Raw genomic sequence first — 16,128 nt, 5'->3', positions numbered from 1 at the left:
CTCTCAGTTGTTTTCCTCAATATGCTAGCCTCATTTCCTTTATTTTTGAGAAAATGGTCTGCCATATGTAATAACCATAGTTTACCAGTCTTTTTTTTTCAAGAAAAAGTGTTTCACAAAAAAACCCCCACAAACTTGATTTAACTTGCAAGTCAATCACCCCAGTTCTCTTCCTTAAAAGAATCAGCATAATACAGTATGCAGTAGAGGCACTTTATATGTGCCTTTTAACACAGAGAATATTAAAAGGACATTTATATAAGGGTTAAAATTTAATAAAATTATAATCGTTACTGCCTCATCCAGGATCGTGGATATTCTTTAAAATTGGCATTGTTATTCCTGCACTTTACTGACAGGATATGTCAGTAAAGAATACAATAACCACCCACACAGTTTGTGGCCACTGTCTGTAATTATGCTAAAGCACTTGAAGTTTTACACTCCTATTGTTTTTTCACCATCTGGGCTAACGTCAACACGATGAAAAAGGCAAATGTCTTATTATGATTATGAAAGTAGTTTGCACCTTGCGAATCTCATGAGTGGATCTTGCTACTGTCTCTGAAACCGAATCTTTGTCATGTCACTCCCCTGCTCAGAAGATTCCAATCGTTCATCATTGCCCACAGGGAATTTTGCAAAATCAAAGTTTTCAACCTGGAATTTAAAATTCACACAATCTTACCTTAATGTATCTTTTCATTCCTCATGTTCCTTCATGCACTCTGGCTCTAGACAAATGAAGCTATTTCTATTCCTATTATAAACCCGGGGAGTTTGCAGTTTCTTTCAACTACTTACACTGTTCTCTTTGCCTGAGTACCTTATCTTTTCTCACACTCTTTATATGAAGCCACTGTCTTGCTTCAAGGTCCAGTTCAAATGAGGTCTAGCTGGATATCATACATCCTTCTTCGGAATGCACATAGCACTTTGGACCCCTCCTATGCTACTAATTTTCTACCCTGTAATAACAGTTCTTGGGCCCTGCGCCTAGCAGGATGATTTACATACAGTTGGTACCAAATAAATCCTTAAGAAACAAATGTTTGGTTGCATTGAGTCATTTGTTTACATGTTTCCCTGCAGTTACCACATGAGATTGTTGGTTGAAATTAGGGTTAATATCTTTGTTTCCTGAATAAACTATTTCTTGTTGTGAAAGTGATTACTGTACAAGGCAGTTCAACTCACCACCTTGATCTCATTAGCCAATCTGTTCTCCTTCACATCCTCAGACTTGTATAAAGATCTGCCAACTGAAAGCACTGCTAAAACACTTTGAATTGTGTAAAACAGTATTGATTTTTTTAAGTTACGTTTGAAAGTTTACTGAGACAAAATTAACATTTAGTTGTTTTTGTTGACCATCCAAGTAAATTACTCAGAACAAAAGAATGACCCCCTATATATGCCAACTCATTTTCTTTCTGGTTTCAAACAACTATTTTAGGGACCATAAGGAAGTAGCATAGTTTGATTAGGAGTTTCCCATGCCTAAATTACTTTCTGTGGATGATTATTTAGCACGAGGAAGCTAAATATACTGCCTATAATGGCATTAGAGACTAAAGCTTGTCTTTGAGGGAGTCTCAGGGAGCTCATTTCTTTTTACAGAAGACCCCCCCAAAAAAGCAAAACAAAACAAAACAAAACCCTTTAGAATATAAAAACAAAATGAAGTTTCTCTATTGGTCTGTCTAAATTGGGATGCAATTTCACATATCTTGTCTTCCTTACACATTGCTCTGTCCAGCCAAATCTGCTCCACACCAGCTCTTTCTAGACACTAAACAGCCTCTTTCCTACTATACCAGCTTGCCTCCAGGATAACTTGTTTGGGACAATTTCCCTTGCTTGCTGCTTATGAATCTAGAGCTTCAGCTTCCTTTATCTGCCCACTTGACTTAGTCGAAAAGCCAGATCAAGTGTTTTCTCTCTCTCTCTACCTCCATGGTAGTTGTACATTGTAACAATAGTCTTGCCCCTCAAGTTCCATTCACTTTTGACTCCCATTCAGGCCGCAGACTTTAAGTGTATATTTCAATAACTTCTCATTCAGAGGAAGAAAAGAAAAGGTGAAATCCTGCTTTTCTTAGATACCTCTCCTGTATAAATATTAATTTTCCATTTACTAAAAGATGCTGACTTCTCTTTTTTTTAAGATTTTATTTATTTGACAGAGAGAGACACAGCGAGAGAGGGAACACAAGCAGGGGGAGTGGGAGAGGGAGAAGCAGGCTTCCTGCTGAACAGGGAACCCGACGCGTGCGGGCCTCGATCCCAGGACCCTGAGAGCATGACCTCAGCCGAAGGCAGACACCTAATGACTGAGCCACCCAGGCGCCCTTAGATGTTGACTTCTTATCACAAAATATGTTAGCTAATTCTATCCTGAATTCACTGATAGTATGTGCAAGAGTTTCCTCCTCCACAAACTGTTCCACATGGATTTTTCTTTGTACTCTGATTTTCTCTGAATAGCTGACATTTCTATTTAAAATATCGGTTTGTTCATTTTGGGATTTGGAACATAGAGGCAGATGCTGTTAACTAAAATAGTTAATGATGAAATCAAGACAGATAACAGCCTTGGTACTTTCCCTCACAGATATTGTAGTTCAGGTCTTTTCCTAACCAGTAACAATTTCAGTTTTTGTTGAAAGAGCCCTGAATAATTTGAGAGAAGGTGAGGGGCTATCTAATGGAGTGGAACCAAAATGAATTGTTGAACTAATCCAGGAGCTGCCCATTCCAAGGAAAGAATGTATATGCATGTCCTTTGAAGTTTCTATATGCCATGTCATGCTTTTTATTAACCTATTACATTTTCTTACATTATTTGATGAGTATTCCATGTGAATAAACTTCAGTAGACTTTGATGAGGTGGAATCGTGCAATGCATAACTCAAACTATTGAGTTAAGATGACCCTCTTCATCCCACCCTATGTGAAATGTACAAGCTTTTTAAAAAAATTTGATTTCTTTGAATGCCCTTTTATGCTATAAATATTTTTATTATGTTTTACCTAGTTGGGTACACAATGAATGATCTCATTTTTGAATGGCAAGATGAGGCACCTGTACAAGTGGCCGAAGGACTCACTTTGCCCCAGTTTCTGCTGAAAGAAGAGAAAGATTTACGGTACTGCACTAAACATTACAACACAGGTGGGGGTCAAGCATTCTTTATTACACTTATGACTTCTGTTTTTATAATATTCAGTGTTTCTTAATTATAGTGGTAGGTTAATTATTTTAACTATTTATAGCTTAGTGTTTTTTATAGTCATAGAGCAGAAAATGAATGCATATGAAATTTATGAATACCTGGACTCAATGCATATTGTGATATAATTGATTTGTATAGGATCAAAGAAATGCTTGGTATTCAATTACATTTTTTTTTGCCAAAAGCCCATAGTTACATACTAATGATGCTTCCAAAAAAGTTCCTTTAATTTCTATGTGAGCAATAAAATGTACTTTTTAGCTCTTCTTGGGCAATATACATTGTGCTTGATAACAAAATCAAAGAAATTGCTTTTTTTTAAGGCTTCATTTGCCTAAACCTCTCTTTGGCTACAATTTCATGCATTTCAAGTTATTGTTATTTAAGTACCTACTACTCACACCGACACGGTAGCTTTTGCCTTTGAGACTAGATATAAGATATTGTTGTCAAGGACTGATAGACTTAACGTGATATTTGCACATTCATGGGATCTGTTCACTTCTCTCAACCAGCACAGGCTATTCTCATAATATCTATTCTGACTGACTAAACTGTTCCTACAAATTCTGTTAAACCACCCACAAATGAGTCATCACTTCAATGTGGTTAGTCCACAGCCTCCCACTAGCATCAACTGCTGCTCGTATTATTTCCTTACAGTAACTATGATTCCTCTTTGGCTCATCATTTTCCAGGACTGTGACCTGACCTTTCACTATGCCAAGTCTTTAATCTCTTTTACCTCTTTAATCATTTCACACTATCTGGTGAAAAAGTCACTGCCATTTTCTTAACCCAGAGGTGAGGTTGATATTTAATTTGATGGGTAGTTCAAGGTTAACATCTCAACACAAAGATAAAGGGCAAGCAGGTCAATACCAATGTCCTTGCTCCACTCTCTAGAGGCAGTTACAATGACAAGAAATTTTAGAGAGATGCTAAGAGGCCTCTAGAAGTGGTTTAAGTTGGTGGACTGGCTTCCTAGGGCTGCTGCAGCAAAGTACCACAGACTTGGTGGTATCCCTTGCCCATCTCCCCGAGACACTCTTCTCCCTCGTCCCCTTACCCTGTAATTTGGCCGCAGTGGTTGGTTTTCTTACATATGCCACACTGATTCCTGCTTCAGGGCCTTTGTACTTGTTCATCTTGTAACTAAAGATTTTTTTTTTTAAGATTTTATTTATTTGACAGAGAGAGAGACACAGTGAGAGAGGGAACACAAGCAGGGGGAGTGGGAGAGGGAGAAGCAGGCTTCCCACGGAGCAGGGAGCCCGATGCGGGGCTCGATCCCAGGACCCTGGGATCATGACCTGAGCTGAAGGCAGATGCTTAACAACTGAGCCACCCAGCCACCCTAAAGAATTTTTTAAAACAACTCTATTGAGATTTAATTTAGGTACTATAAAATTCACTTGTTTAAGGAATACAGCTCAATGATTTTTAGTATATTTACAGAGGTGTGCAAAAACCACCACCATATTTTATCTCCTGAATAAAAAAAAAAAAATAGCTTTATATCCATTAGCAGTCTCCCCATCCAGCAACTCCAGACAATCACTAATCAACTTTCTGTCTCTATAGCTTTATATTTTTGGGATGCTTTATATAAATGGAATCACATGTGGTCTTTGTGATAGTCTTCTTTCAACGAGAAGAATGTTTTTGAGATTCCTCCCTCTGGTAGCATATTTCGATACTTCGTTCCTTTTATTGCCAAATAGTACTCTATTGTATGGATATACCTCATTTTGTTTATTCATTCGTCAGTTGCTAGACATTTGGGGTATTTCCAACTTTGGACCACTTATGAACGCTCACGTGCAAGTTTTGGGGTGGATATATGTCATATCTCTTGGGTATAGAATTAGGAGTGGAAAGCTGGATCATATGGTGTATCTATGCCACCAAACTATTTTTCAAAGTAACCACACCTTCTTACAGTCCTTCCAGCAGTGAATGAGGATTCCAGCTTCTCCACATCCTAACCAACCCTTGTCTTTGTCCGTCTTCTTTAATATGGCCATTTTAGGGAGTGAAGTACTATCTCATTGTGGTTTTGATTTGCATTTCCCTAATGCGTAAAGATGAGCATCTTTTCATGTGCTTATTGATATTTGCCTATCTTCTTTGTTGTTGTTATTGTTTTTAAAGATTTTATTTATTTATTCGACAGAGAGAGAGAGAGACAGCGAGAGAGGGAACACAAGCAGGGGGAGTGGGAGAGGGAGAAGCAGGCTTCCCGCGGAGCGGGGAGCCCGATGCAGGACTCGATCCCACGACCCTGGGATCATGACCTGAGCTGAAGGCAGCCGATTAACGCCTGAGCTACCCAGGCGCCCCTGCCTATCTTCTTTGGAAAAAGATGTTTATTCGATTCCCTTGCCCATTTTCTAAGTCAGTTATTTCTCTTATTGTTGATTTACATATGCTTTTCCGCAGTTGGTATGTTGTCTTTTCACTTTCTTAATGATGTTAATTGAAGCACAAAAACTTTTAATTTTGAGTAAGCCCAACTGATCACTTTTTTTTTCTTTTGTTACTTGTGATTTTGGTATCATATTTAAAAAAATTGTTGCCTAACCTAAGGTCATAGAGATGTACTCCTATGCCTTCTAAGAATTTTTAGTTTAGCATTTAAATGTAGGTCTATGATCCATTTTCAATAGTATGAGATAGGGTAGAAGTTCATTCTTTTGCATGTGAATACCAAGTTTGCCCTGTACCATCAATTGAGGAGACCATTATTTCCTTATAGAATAGCCTTAGTTCTTTGTTGAAAATCAGCTGACCATAAATCATTATTTCTGGACTTCCAATTCCATTCCACTGATCTGCATATCTATACTTTACGACATTATCCTATTTTGTTGTTATTTATAGCAAGTCTTGAAATGGGGAAATGTGAGTCCACCAAATTTGTTCATTTTACCCTGAAGGCTATATTGGTTATTCTAGGTCTCCTGAATTTCCATAATAATTTTAGGATTAGCTTGTACATTTCTGCATGAAAGCCAGTTGAAATTTTGATAGAGATTGCAATGAATTTGTAGAGCAACATGGGAAGTATTCTGATCTAGCCATATTTAGTCTTCTAATTAATGACTACAGAATGATTTTCCATTTTGTTCCAATTTTTTAATTTTGTTCAGCTGTGTTTTGTATTTTTTTGTGTAGAAGCCTTACACTTCTTTTGTTAAATTTATTTATAAGGATTTTATTTTATTTGGTTCTATCATAAATGGAATTGTTTGCTCAATTATTTTGATTATTGCTAGTGTATAGAAACACGGTTGATTTTTGTATACCGATAGTGTATCCTATAACTTTGCTGAACCCAGCAGTTCAACTAGATTTTTAGTGAATTCTCTAGGATTTTCTTTATGCAAGGTAATATCTTCTCCTTATAGAGATAGTTTGGCTACTTCCTTCTCAATCTAAATACCTTTTCCTTAATTGTTGCCCTAATTATGCTGGCTGGAACCTCTCAGTACAATGTTTAATGGATGTGGCAAGAGAAAACATTCTTGCCTTGTTCCAGAATTTAGTAAGAGAGCATTCAGCTTTTCACCATTAAGTATGGTATCAGCTATAAGTTCTTCATAAATGCCCTTTATCAAGTTGAGGAAATTATCTTCTGTTTCTAGTTTGTTGAGTGTGTTTGTTATGAAAGACTATTGGATTTTTGACAGTTTTACTTCTATTGAGATGATCATATAATTTTTGTTTTTGTTCTATTTATATAGTGTGTTACATTGACTTGTATTACATTAAGCCAAACTGGCTTGCATTCCATGATAAATTCTGGTTGGTTATGATGTATAACTCTTTCCATATGTTGCTGGATTCAGTTTGCTAGTATTTTTCTGGGGATTTTATGTTTATATTCACAAGAGACATTGTCTATATACTTTTTTTCCTGTGATGTCTTTGTCTGGTTTTACTATCAGGGTAATACTGAGCTAATTGAATGAGTTAGGAATTATTCCTTGCTGTCTAGTTCCTGGAAGATTTTAGAAGATGGATTGTTATTAATTCTTTTTTAGATGTTTAACAGAGGTTTTCCCTCGTGCGAAGTTTTCCCTCGTGCGAAGTTTTAAGATTACTAATTTAACCTCTTTACTTTTTATAAGTCTATTCAGATTTTCTATTTCTTCTTGAATGAGTTTCAGTAATGTGTGTCATTCTATATATTTGTCCATTTCATCTAAGACATTCCACTTGTTGGTATACAGTTATTCATAATACTTCTTTATTATCCTTTAATTTCTCCAAATAGTAATGTCCCCTCTTTCATACCTGATTTTAATAATTTGATTCTCCTTTCTTTTTTGCATCATCCATCTGAGCCAGGATACTTCTTTCTTAAAGGTTTTATTTATTTATTTTAGGGAGAGGCACAGAGAAAGAGAGCACACAAGCGGGGGGGGGGGGAGGGACAGGGAAAGAGAGGGAGAGAATCTCAAGGAGACTCTGTGCTGAGCTGGGACTGGACTTGGGGCTGGATCTCATGACCCTGAGATCATGACCTGAGCCAAAACCGAGAGTCCGAAGCTTGACCAACAGAGCCACCCAGGCGCCCCACAGCCAGGATACTTTTAATTGCAAATCGTGGACAACCAAAAATAAGTAGCTCAAATGCTATAAAATTGTCATCTGGTCCCCATTTTCATATTGGATTATTTGTCCTTTTATCAGTGAATTGTAATATGGTTTATATTGTCTCTGGTATTTTTTTTTTGAAGGAGAATTGAGACTAGAATGCAGATTTTTTTAATTTGTAACTAGAATATGAATCAATAAATCAAAATAAATTGTGAATCACCTGAAAGAAATAAACTTTAAGTCTGAAGAGTAAAATATATAATTAAATAAATTAAAATAAAGTAAAATGACAGTTAAAATATAAACGTGCTTGAAGAAGTTCCAGTCTTGTTGTACCTGTGTTACCATGTCAGAACTTGTGTCACTTGCTCATTTTTCTCTCTAGAGCCACACATACACATGTGCTATATATTTATGTATAATATACATAGTATATACAATATATCATTATTTTTCCTCCCAGTGATAGTTATGAAAACACTCTTTATAAGGCACAAGAAGAATTTTTTTTTTTTTGAGAATTGCATGAACCTTACAGAATGTAGTCAAAGTGCCCAAAAGGTTAGTAATTATTACTAATTTCATCATGAGATTGCTTGGATAATTTATTTTTTTATTTTTTTGAAGATTTACGTATTTATTTATATGAGAGAGAGCACACACACACATGCCCATGAGCCAGCTACAGGGGGAGGTTGGAGGGGGTGTAGGGGTAGAGCGAGAGGCAGTGAGACTCTTAAGCAGACTCCACTCTGAGTGCAGAACCTGATGGAGGGGGGCTTAATCCCATCCATCTTCTAAAATCATGACCCTGAGGGCATGACCTGAGCTGAAACCAAGACTTGGATGCTCAACCGACTGTGCCACCCAGGTGTGCTGGGAATAGCCAGCAATCCCTGGACCGATGGATGAAAGATTACTCCAGACTTTTCTGTGAAAGAGAGGAGAAGGCAAGGGGGGGTCAACGTTCAGAGACAAAGACCCTTTGCTCTTCTTTGCTCCCACTTTTATTGGTCCTTCAGGATAATCATAAATCTTTATCACCGTTTCTCAAGCATGTGAAGTGTGACAAGGGGTCTTACTGGAACTAGGAAGATCTGTTGATGGGAAAGATACGATATGCTAATCTGCGTGTTCAACAAGTTCTGCTAAACATAGCCTAAGGGACAATGCATACATCTCTTAGATCACAGGGCGGCTGTTTGGTCTAAGAAAGCTTCAGGAAAAGCCACTCCCCACTACATTCCTATGGCAAAGTGGTCACGCAGGCCTCGGCATTCCAAAGGCCTACGCCCTTCTCCGAAACCTTCCCTTGCCCTCAGTGGCCTCCGTGTTACCTTTTAGCAAGCCAGGTATTAGGAATGATTTCATGCTCTATATTAACCCCAACACAGGTGCCTGAGATTACTTGGGTAATTTAACAGTGATATCATGAAAATAGTTCAGTTATTCTTGCCCTATTTCATTTCATTATTTAAAAAATTTTGTATTTTAATAGAATCTTAAAAATCTAAAGTATATTCATATATTTTAAGAATTTTTAGGCATTCTGTATGTAGTTGATAAATTGATAAAAGGATCATAGATAGCTTGCACGTATGTTTCTGATCCCTAAACACTGAAGAGTAGAATCCAACTTCCCCAGAGTTTCTGAAACTTTGTTAGGAATTTTAAACCCTGGAATCTCATCCATCCCTTTATCCAGTGACTGTGCCCATGAATCACAGGAGCAGGTGGCTCAAGCCACAAGTCTGGAAGTTTTGCACTGAAACCTATCTAAAAATACAGTAGCAAGTTTCCTGGATGTGCTCTTTGATTCTCTTTCACAATTGGATCAGAGAATGTCACCTAAAAAAAAAGATCAGCATGTTAATTCACTGACCTTATTTTTCCTAACATAGTTAGAATAAGGAGAGAATAAAACCAAGATTTTGGTTGTTCAGATAAACAATTATTTTAAGGAGAAATACCATGGTCATGGTAGTAGGGAGTATAACCAGAGGATAAGCAGAGATATCAACAAAATGGTTAATTAAGACATAATTTATTCCTCTATTAATTACTTACCATAATAGAGACACAGGGCATGAATATATAGAACACATATATCTCAGGTTTTTTATTAGTAAGTGCGTTTTTAAATTATGTTCAAATTTATTGATAGAGAATAACATATTTTGCTCTTTTCTGCATTAATAGTTTCCAAATTATTAATGCATAAATTAACTTACATAAATTACGTTTAAGGAATTACTCATCTTCAGCTGAATTTATCCTTTAGCACTTACTTTAAAGCAAATGTAAAGGCCTCTGAAACAAATAACACCAGGCTCTCAGTAAGTGCTAAAAAGTACCGGACAGAATCAATGAGTAAGGAAGGTCTTTATATAGTAGATAGGCATTTCTCCTGTCTGTCTCAGAAACAGTTGCTGGAATCAAGTGAAATGATATATCTTTGAGTACTTTCAAAGTATGAAATGCTAACCAAATGTGAAGTAATAAATTTTTGTTTTAATTAATTTATTTGTCAGAAAGAGAAAGAGAGAGAGGGAACACAAGCAGGGGGAGTGGGAGAGGGAAAAGCAGACTCCCCGCCGAGCAGGGAGCCCAATGCGGGGCTCGGTCCCAGGACCCTGGGTTCATGACCTGAGCTGAAGGCAGAGCCTTAACCGACTGAGCCACCCAGGCGTCCCCAAATGTGAAGTAATAAGATGACATACTATTTCCTGGAAAGCGTACTCTCGTGTTGCTTCCAGATGCCAGCAGAAAAATAGGAAAAATATTTTTCAGAAACCATTTTGTATATGTGATTTAGGATCCCTTTACATTGTAATGGAAAATTTTAGAACAAAATATGGGGGGGGAAATGTGACAATTGATGTCATCACAAAGACCTATTTTTACCAATTGCTGCATTTATTTTACAACCAATTAGGAAAATTTACGTGTATAGAAGTGCGATTCCATCTTGAACGACAAATGGGATACTACCTGATCCAGATGTACATTCCCAGTCTCCTGATCGTTATTCTATCCTGGGTTTCATTCTGGATCAATATGGATGCTGCACCAGCAAGGGTAGCCTTGGGAATAACTACTGTCCTGACTATGACCACACAGAGCTCAGGATCACGAGCTTCCTTACCAAAGGTAAGTGCACTAAAGGGACATGCACATATATTTGCAAAAATATTTATAGATATATAATATTTTTACAGAGAAAATTCACATATATGTAATTATCAACTTTTGTCATATTGTATGGATGCACTATAGTAATATAGTTACTATTAGGACTAACACAATCACGAACATTTATATGATGAATGTTATTTATATTCATGAATATATATGTGTGTGTGTATAGCTTTACATATATTTTTCATTTTTTCCTTAGTATCAATTCTTAGAACTGGAGTCACTACACTGATGGCTGCATGTATTGATATGTACTGCCAAATATCCCTCCAGAAAAATTTACAGCAGTTACACTCCCACAAGTATTGTATGAGGGTGTCCATAGTACTGTATATAGCACTTATTATTTTTGTGTTTGTTTTTCTTCCCCCTTTTGGCTTTTAAGTTGCCATAGGTCAATAAAAAGGAAAAGTTATCTAATATCATGATTTTAGTCCATGCGGATCTGCCAGAATTAAAATAAACTATTCTCCTATGAGGTTTGTAAAAAGCCCCGATATTTCTTTTTACAACATATGCTGAAATAAAACATAGGAAACTCTTTTAATCCATTTAGCAAATAGCAATAGAAAATTATTTTCCTCTCCTAAATGACTTCTAAAAAAAATTTCTACTATCCAAATTAAGTAATCCTGTCTAGCTTCCAACAAACTTCACTACTACTTTCATTACAATGATGTAGATATAGTAAAATTATATTAACTTTTCTTGTGCATTTGATGCTATCTACCTGTAATGCCAAGCAAATTATAAGTCTATTATCATGGCTTCCCTAACTCTTACCATGAATTGCATTGTATGATCCAATTTATTAGATTAAAATACCTAAATAAATAAAAGTTGATGGCAGGACATTTTATCCCTAAAAAAGTTACTTCAAATAGGAAGACTTGATCTTTAACGATGCTCACACTGCCTAGATAAAATTTAATGGCTGTCTTACAAAATAAGGTCTACTTTTATTAATACTTAATTGAATTTTCAAAATGATCCATATCAACTAGTGTTTTATAAAATATTGTTCAAGTGAAAATTACAGATCTGCTTATAAGATTAAACTAATAAGTCTCAATGCCTATTTATATATGTATAAATGTCTCAAGGACTCTCAGTAATAGTTGAAGTCCCATAGTCAATTTGTAAAGGAAATTGCCAGTTTACTCATTGATTTTCCTCAAATGCTAAACAGAAATGAAAGTTCATTCTTCTGTAAGTTGTCAACAAAAGAAGAGAACAAAATGCTCCATTTCGGAAAGCTACAGCTCCTATGAGACACAGTATAAAGACATTTGAATACAAACATTAAGGCAGAATTGGGAGAGCATGGAGGTCAAAGTGGAGGAAGCAGAAATAAAGAAAGCAACAAATTAAAGAAAAAAAAAAAACAAGATGAAGACACAAGTTTTTGTTTTTGTTTTTGGTTTTTGTTTTTTAAAGGAAAGAAAATCATTTTCTTAAGACATAGGAAAAATTTTTTAAAAATCTTTAATTTCACTGTGATCTCAGGGAAGGAATAAATTTTCAACCATGAGCTCAATTATATACATAAATGCACACAAAACCTCTACATCTCTCAGATCGTAGAGACAATGACCTCTGGAAATGTGATAAGAGATTTATTTCCGACCCACAAAAATAACTGATTAACAAAATAGTATCTTAAGAGAGAGTGACAATATCATTTTAGGTTTTTTTTAAAGATTTTTTATTTATTCATTTGAGAGAGAGAGAAAGAGAGAGAGACAGAGACAGAGACATCATAAGCAGGGGGAGAGGCAGAGAGAGAGGGAGAAGTAAACTCCGCACTGAGCTGGGAGACCAATGTGGGACTCGATCCCAGGACCTGGAGATCACGACCTGAGCCAGAGGCAGATGCTTAATCATCCGAGTCAGGTTTTGTGTTAGTTAGGGAATGGGAGGTTGAGCATGTTCAGCTACCTACGTTAGAATTCGGGAAGGTGGACACTGAAGACCCAGGATAAACAACAAGAATTAATTTATTGGAAAGGATAATTCCAAAAGGTAGAAAATCTCTTGAAAAATGCAATTCTGATTCTGTGATTTGGGGGGGCTAGAAAGGCAAGAGGCGAGGACCCACACTTGCCTTTGGGAACAGATGGCTAAATCACACACCTTAAGACCTGATATATTCTCAACCTCACAAAGGAACCCTTGGATGCCTAAAAGTCTTGCCACTGAAATATCCACCATTCTCTTACTGACAAAATCTAAGAAGTAGGAAAACAAAATTAAATTCAGGAAACCAATAGAGGATTATCAGACAGAGAAGGAAGAAACAATAAAGCATTAATTTAATATAATTGCTTAGTATTTTGTCTAGGCTGTGTGCCAATACATCTCCTGCAGGATACAAAGGGGTTTGGAAATCAGTCAAGTAAGACTCAAGGTAGACAATCTCAAAGGTGCTTAGCCAGCACCTTGAGAACTACAGAGCTCGGATTCCTCTCTGATATTTCTTGTTGCATTGTCCTCTACAGTGTCATAATAAATCAAGCAGGTAATGGCCCAAAGCAAGAAGATTCCTTGATTCATTTCTTGGAATATGGAGCTATTTGGTGTTTCTGTGGTGCCTGCATTAGGTGACCAGAAGGGGGTGACAAGACATTCTATTGCCAGCAATTTTTCTAAGTTGTATAATGTTAGAGACACCCCCTAACACTGTGCTTGGAGAAGAATGAGTGAGAAAAAATGGTGATGATCATGGAGCCATGTCAGTGGAGGGTTTTTATAAACCTTGATAAAGATCAGGTTTATTTTGAGTGGATTTTGGAAGGATTTTAATGAGAAGAGTAATCATTCTGACTTTTATTTGAAGATCAGATAGAAGGTGGGCGTGGGGGATGTGGAAGCATAGAAACTGCCAAGCAAACTATTGTAGTCTAGAGCAGATGATGGTCTGGCTAGATTCGTAGCAGTAAAGGTGGAGAGTAGGAGATGGATTTAGAAAGAGGTGGGTGTTTTAAAGAAAATGCATTTGGAAGTGAAAAAGACAGGATTTGCTCATGAACTGGACCTTGAGGAGTAAGAGAAAAGCAGGAGTCGATGGCAGCATTCAGGTAACCGGGCAAGTAGTGGTAATAGTTAACTAATGAGGAAGATTGGGGGAGGTAACTAACCTATGGTTGAACATGTTAACTTTGAGATGTTTATAAGACAGCCACATGGGATTGTCAAAAAGTCAGAACCTGGGGCGCCTGGGTGGCTCAGTCGCTTAAGTGGCTGCCTTCGGCTTAGGTTATGAGCCCAGGGTCCTGGGATCGAACCCCGCATCGGGCTCCCTGCCAGCGAGAGCCTGCTTCTCCCTCTCCCTCTGTCTGCCGCTCTGCCTACTTGTGCTCTCTCTGTCTCTCTGTCAAATAAATAAATAAAATCCTAAAAAAAAAAAGTCAAAACTTCCAAAGTTCTGACAGGGGACACTCAGGCCTCAGATTTCAGGGATAAAACTATAGATGGATAAGGAAGCAGAACAGAGATGATTTTTCTGAGAACGAAAGAAAGCCGAGAAAGAAGGGAAAAGAAGATGTTATCTGTGGTTGGCCCTCCTCCTCCAGTTGGAAATGGACCTGAATATTCAAAGTCTTCTCTCTCCTTCCTTTTCCCACAGCCATCTCCCACACCACCCCCCCCCCCACAGAATAGGTTAGACAGTTGAATTAAAGGCAAGACCCATTCACTTTAAACCTTTACTCTAAACTCTTGAGATCTCAACATTCTGTGATTTTTATTTTTATTTTTTTTAGATATGGAAAAGCAATCCTCCCTGGGAGACTTAGGTTTAATCAGGGGTGAAAGAGAGGATAATAATAGTCATTTAATAATTTTTGACTATACATTTGATTTATACTAATACCTAGTTAAAAATCTTGACATTGAGAGAATTATATTTTTTATTAAGTATAGAAATGGGTCAGAATACTGAAAATCAGTAGAAGGAATAAAATGTAATTTTAATTTGAAAGCTATGGGTTCTAGCAAGGCTCCACACTAAGGAACTCTGGGAAGATCTCAGTTATGCAGCATTATGATATATACTTTACCTTTCCTTTCCCAAAGAGCAGTTATTTCTTATTGGAGACCTACTCTGTTCGTTCTCTTTCACAGGGATCAGCTAAGGTGCAGCTTTTTGTTTTTTAAGGTCCAGCTTTTTACATGTTTTTTTGTTTCATATCATCTGCTGAAGTACACAAATATCACCATGTGCACACTAGTTTAGTCTTTTAAAAATGAGTTTCAGATCTATTGTCATACCAGAGATCTTAGAACATAATATATTACACAGACATATGTGTGTGCACACCCCCCCCACACACCCAGACACAAGCTTGGCAGGGGCCAGAGAATCTCTAGATTCCAAGGTCTCCAAACCCTAGCTCTTTTTCTTGTTGTTGTTAAGATTGATTGGTTGATTGACTGATTGACTGATTGATTTGAGAGAAAGAGCAGGTGTGCACCTGAGCTGGGGGCCGGGGGTGGGGTGGGAAGGGGAGCAGAGGCAGGGGGACAAGCAGACGCCATGCTGAGCACGGAGCCCGATGTGGGTCTCAATCTTACAACCCTGCGATCATGACCTGAGCTGCAACCAAGAGTCAGGTGCTTAGTGGACTGAGCCACCCAGGTGCCCCCAAACCCTAGGTCTTAACACAATAGAGTCTCGGGGCCCAGGATTGTTTCAGCATAGTTAGGTTGCACTTATTCTGCATAGCAAATAATCCCAAGTCTCAATGGTTTACCACATTTATTTTTGCTCACAGACCTGTGAGTTGCCTGACTCTTCCAGGTTTGTCTGAGACTGGCTGATTTGGACGGGCTTAGATCTAGGCTGTGGAGTAGGAGCACATCTGTTCTCCGTGTCTCCCACTGTGGAACTGTAGGTACAGTAGCATACTCTTTTCATGGAGGAGTGCAGGAAAATAGGAAGGCAAACAGACGCATGCAATGCTTTTGCTCAGAATTGGCACACAGTCACTTTGGTTATTTTCTAAGTCTTCCCAAGTCTTACAGCCAAACCAAAAGCCAAGGGGGTGGGGGGAGTGTACTCCACTTACAGGGTAGCTTTGGGGTGGAAAG

General features: G+C 37.5%; 1 protein-coding gene across 2 annotated transcripts in view; it reads left to right on the top strand.

The window, feature by feature from the left end:
- GLRA3 (glycine receptor alpha 3) overlaps window positions 1–16,128 on the top strand; it is a 195,041-nt gene that overhangs the window by 144,758 nt on the left and 34,155 nt on the right. For both annotated transcript variants that reach the window (XM_025873986.2, XM_025873985.2), the window contains exons 6-7: window positions 3,039–3,176; window positions 10,778–10,992. In XM_025873986.2, the coding sequence (XP_025729771.1) occupies window positions 3,039–3,176; window positions 10,778–10,992 (353 nt within the window). The remainder of the gene's footprint in view (window positions 1–3,038; window positions 3,177–10,777; window positions 10,993–16,128) is intronic.

This window comes from Callorhinus ursinus, unplaced genomic scaffold, assembly GCF_003265705.2.
Source record: "Callorhinus ursinus isolate GAN/ISIS: 27379988/994484 unplaced genomic scaffold, GSC_fseal_2.0 scaffold4, whole genome shotgun sequence".
Taxonomy (NCBI): domain Eukaryota; kingdom Metazoa; phylum Chordata; class Mammalia; order Carnivora; family Otariidae; genus Callorhinus; species Callorhinus ursinus.
This window is presented reverse-complemented; position numbering and strand designations above follow the sequence as displayed.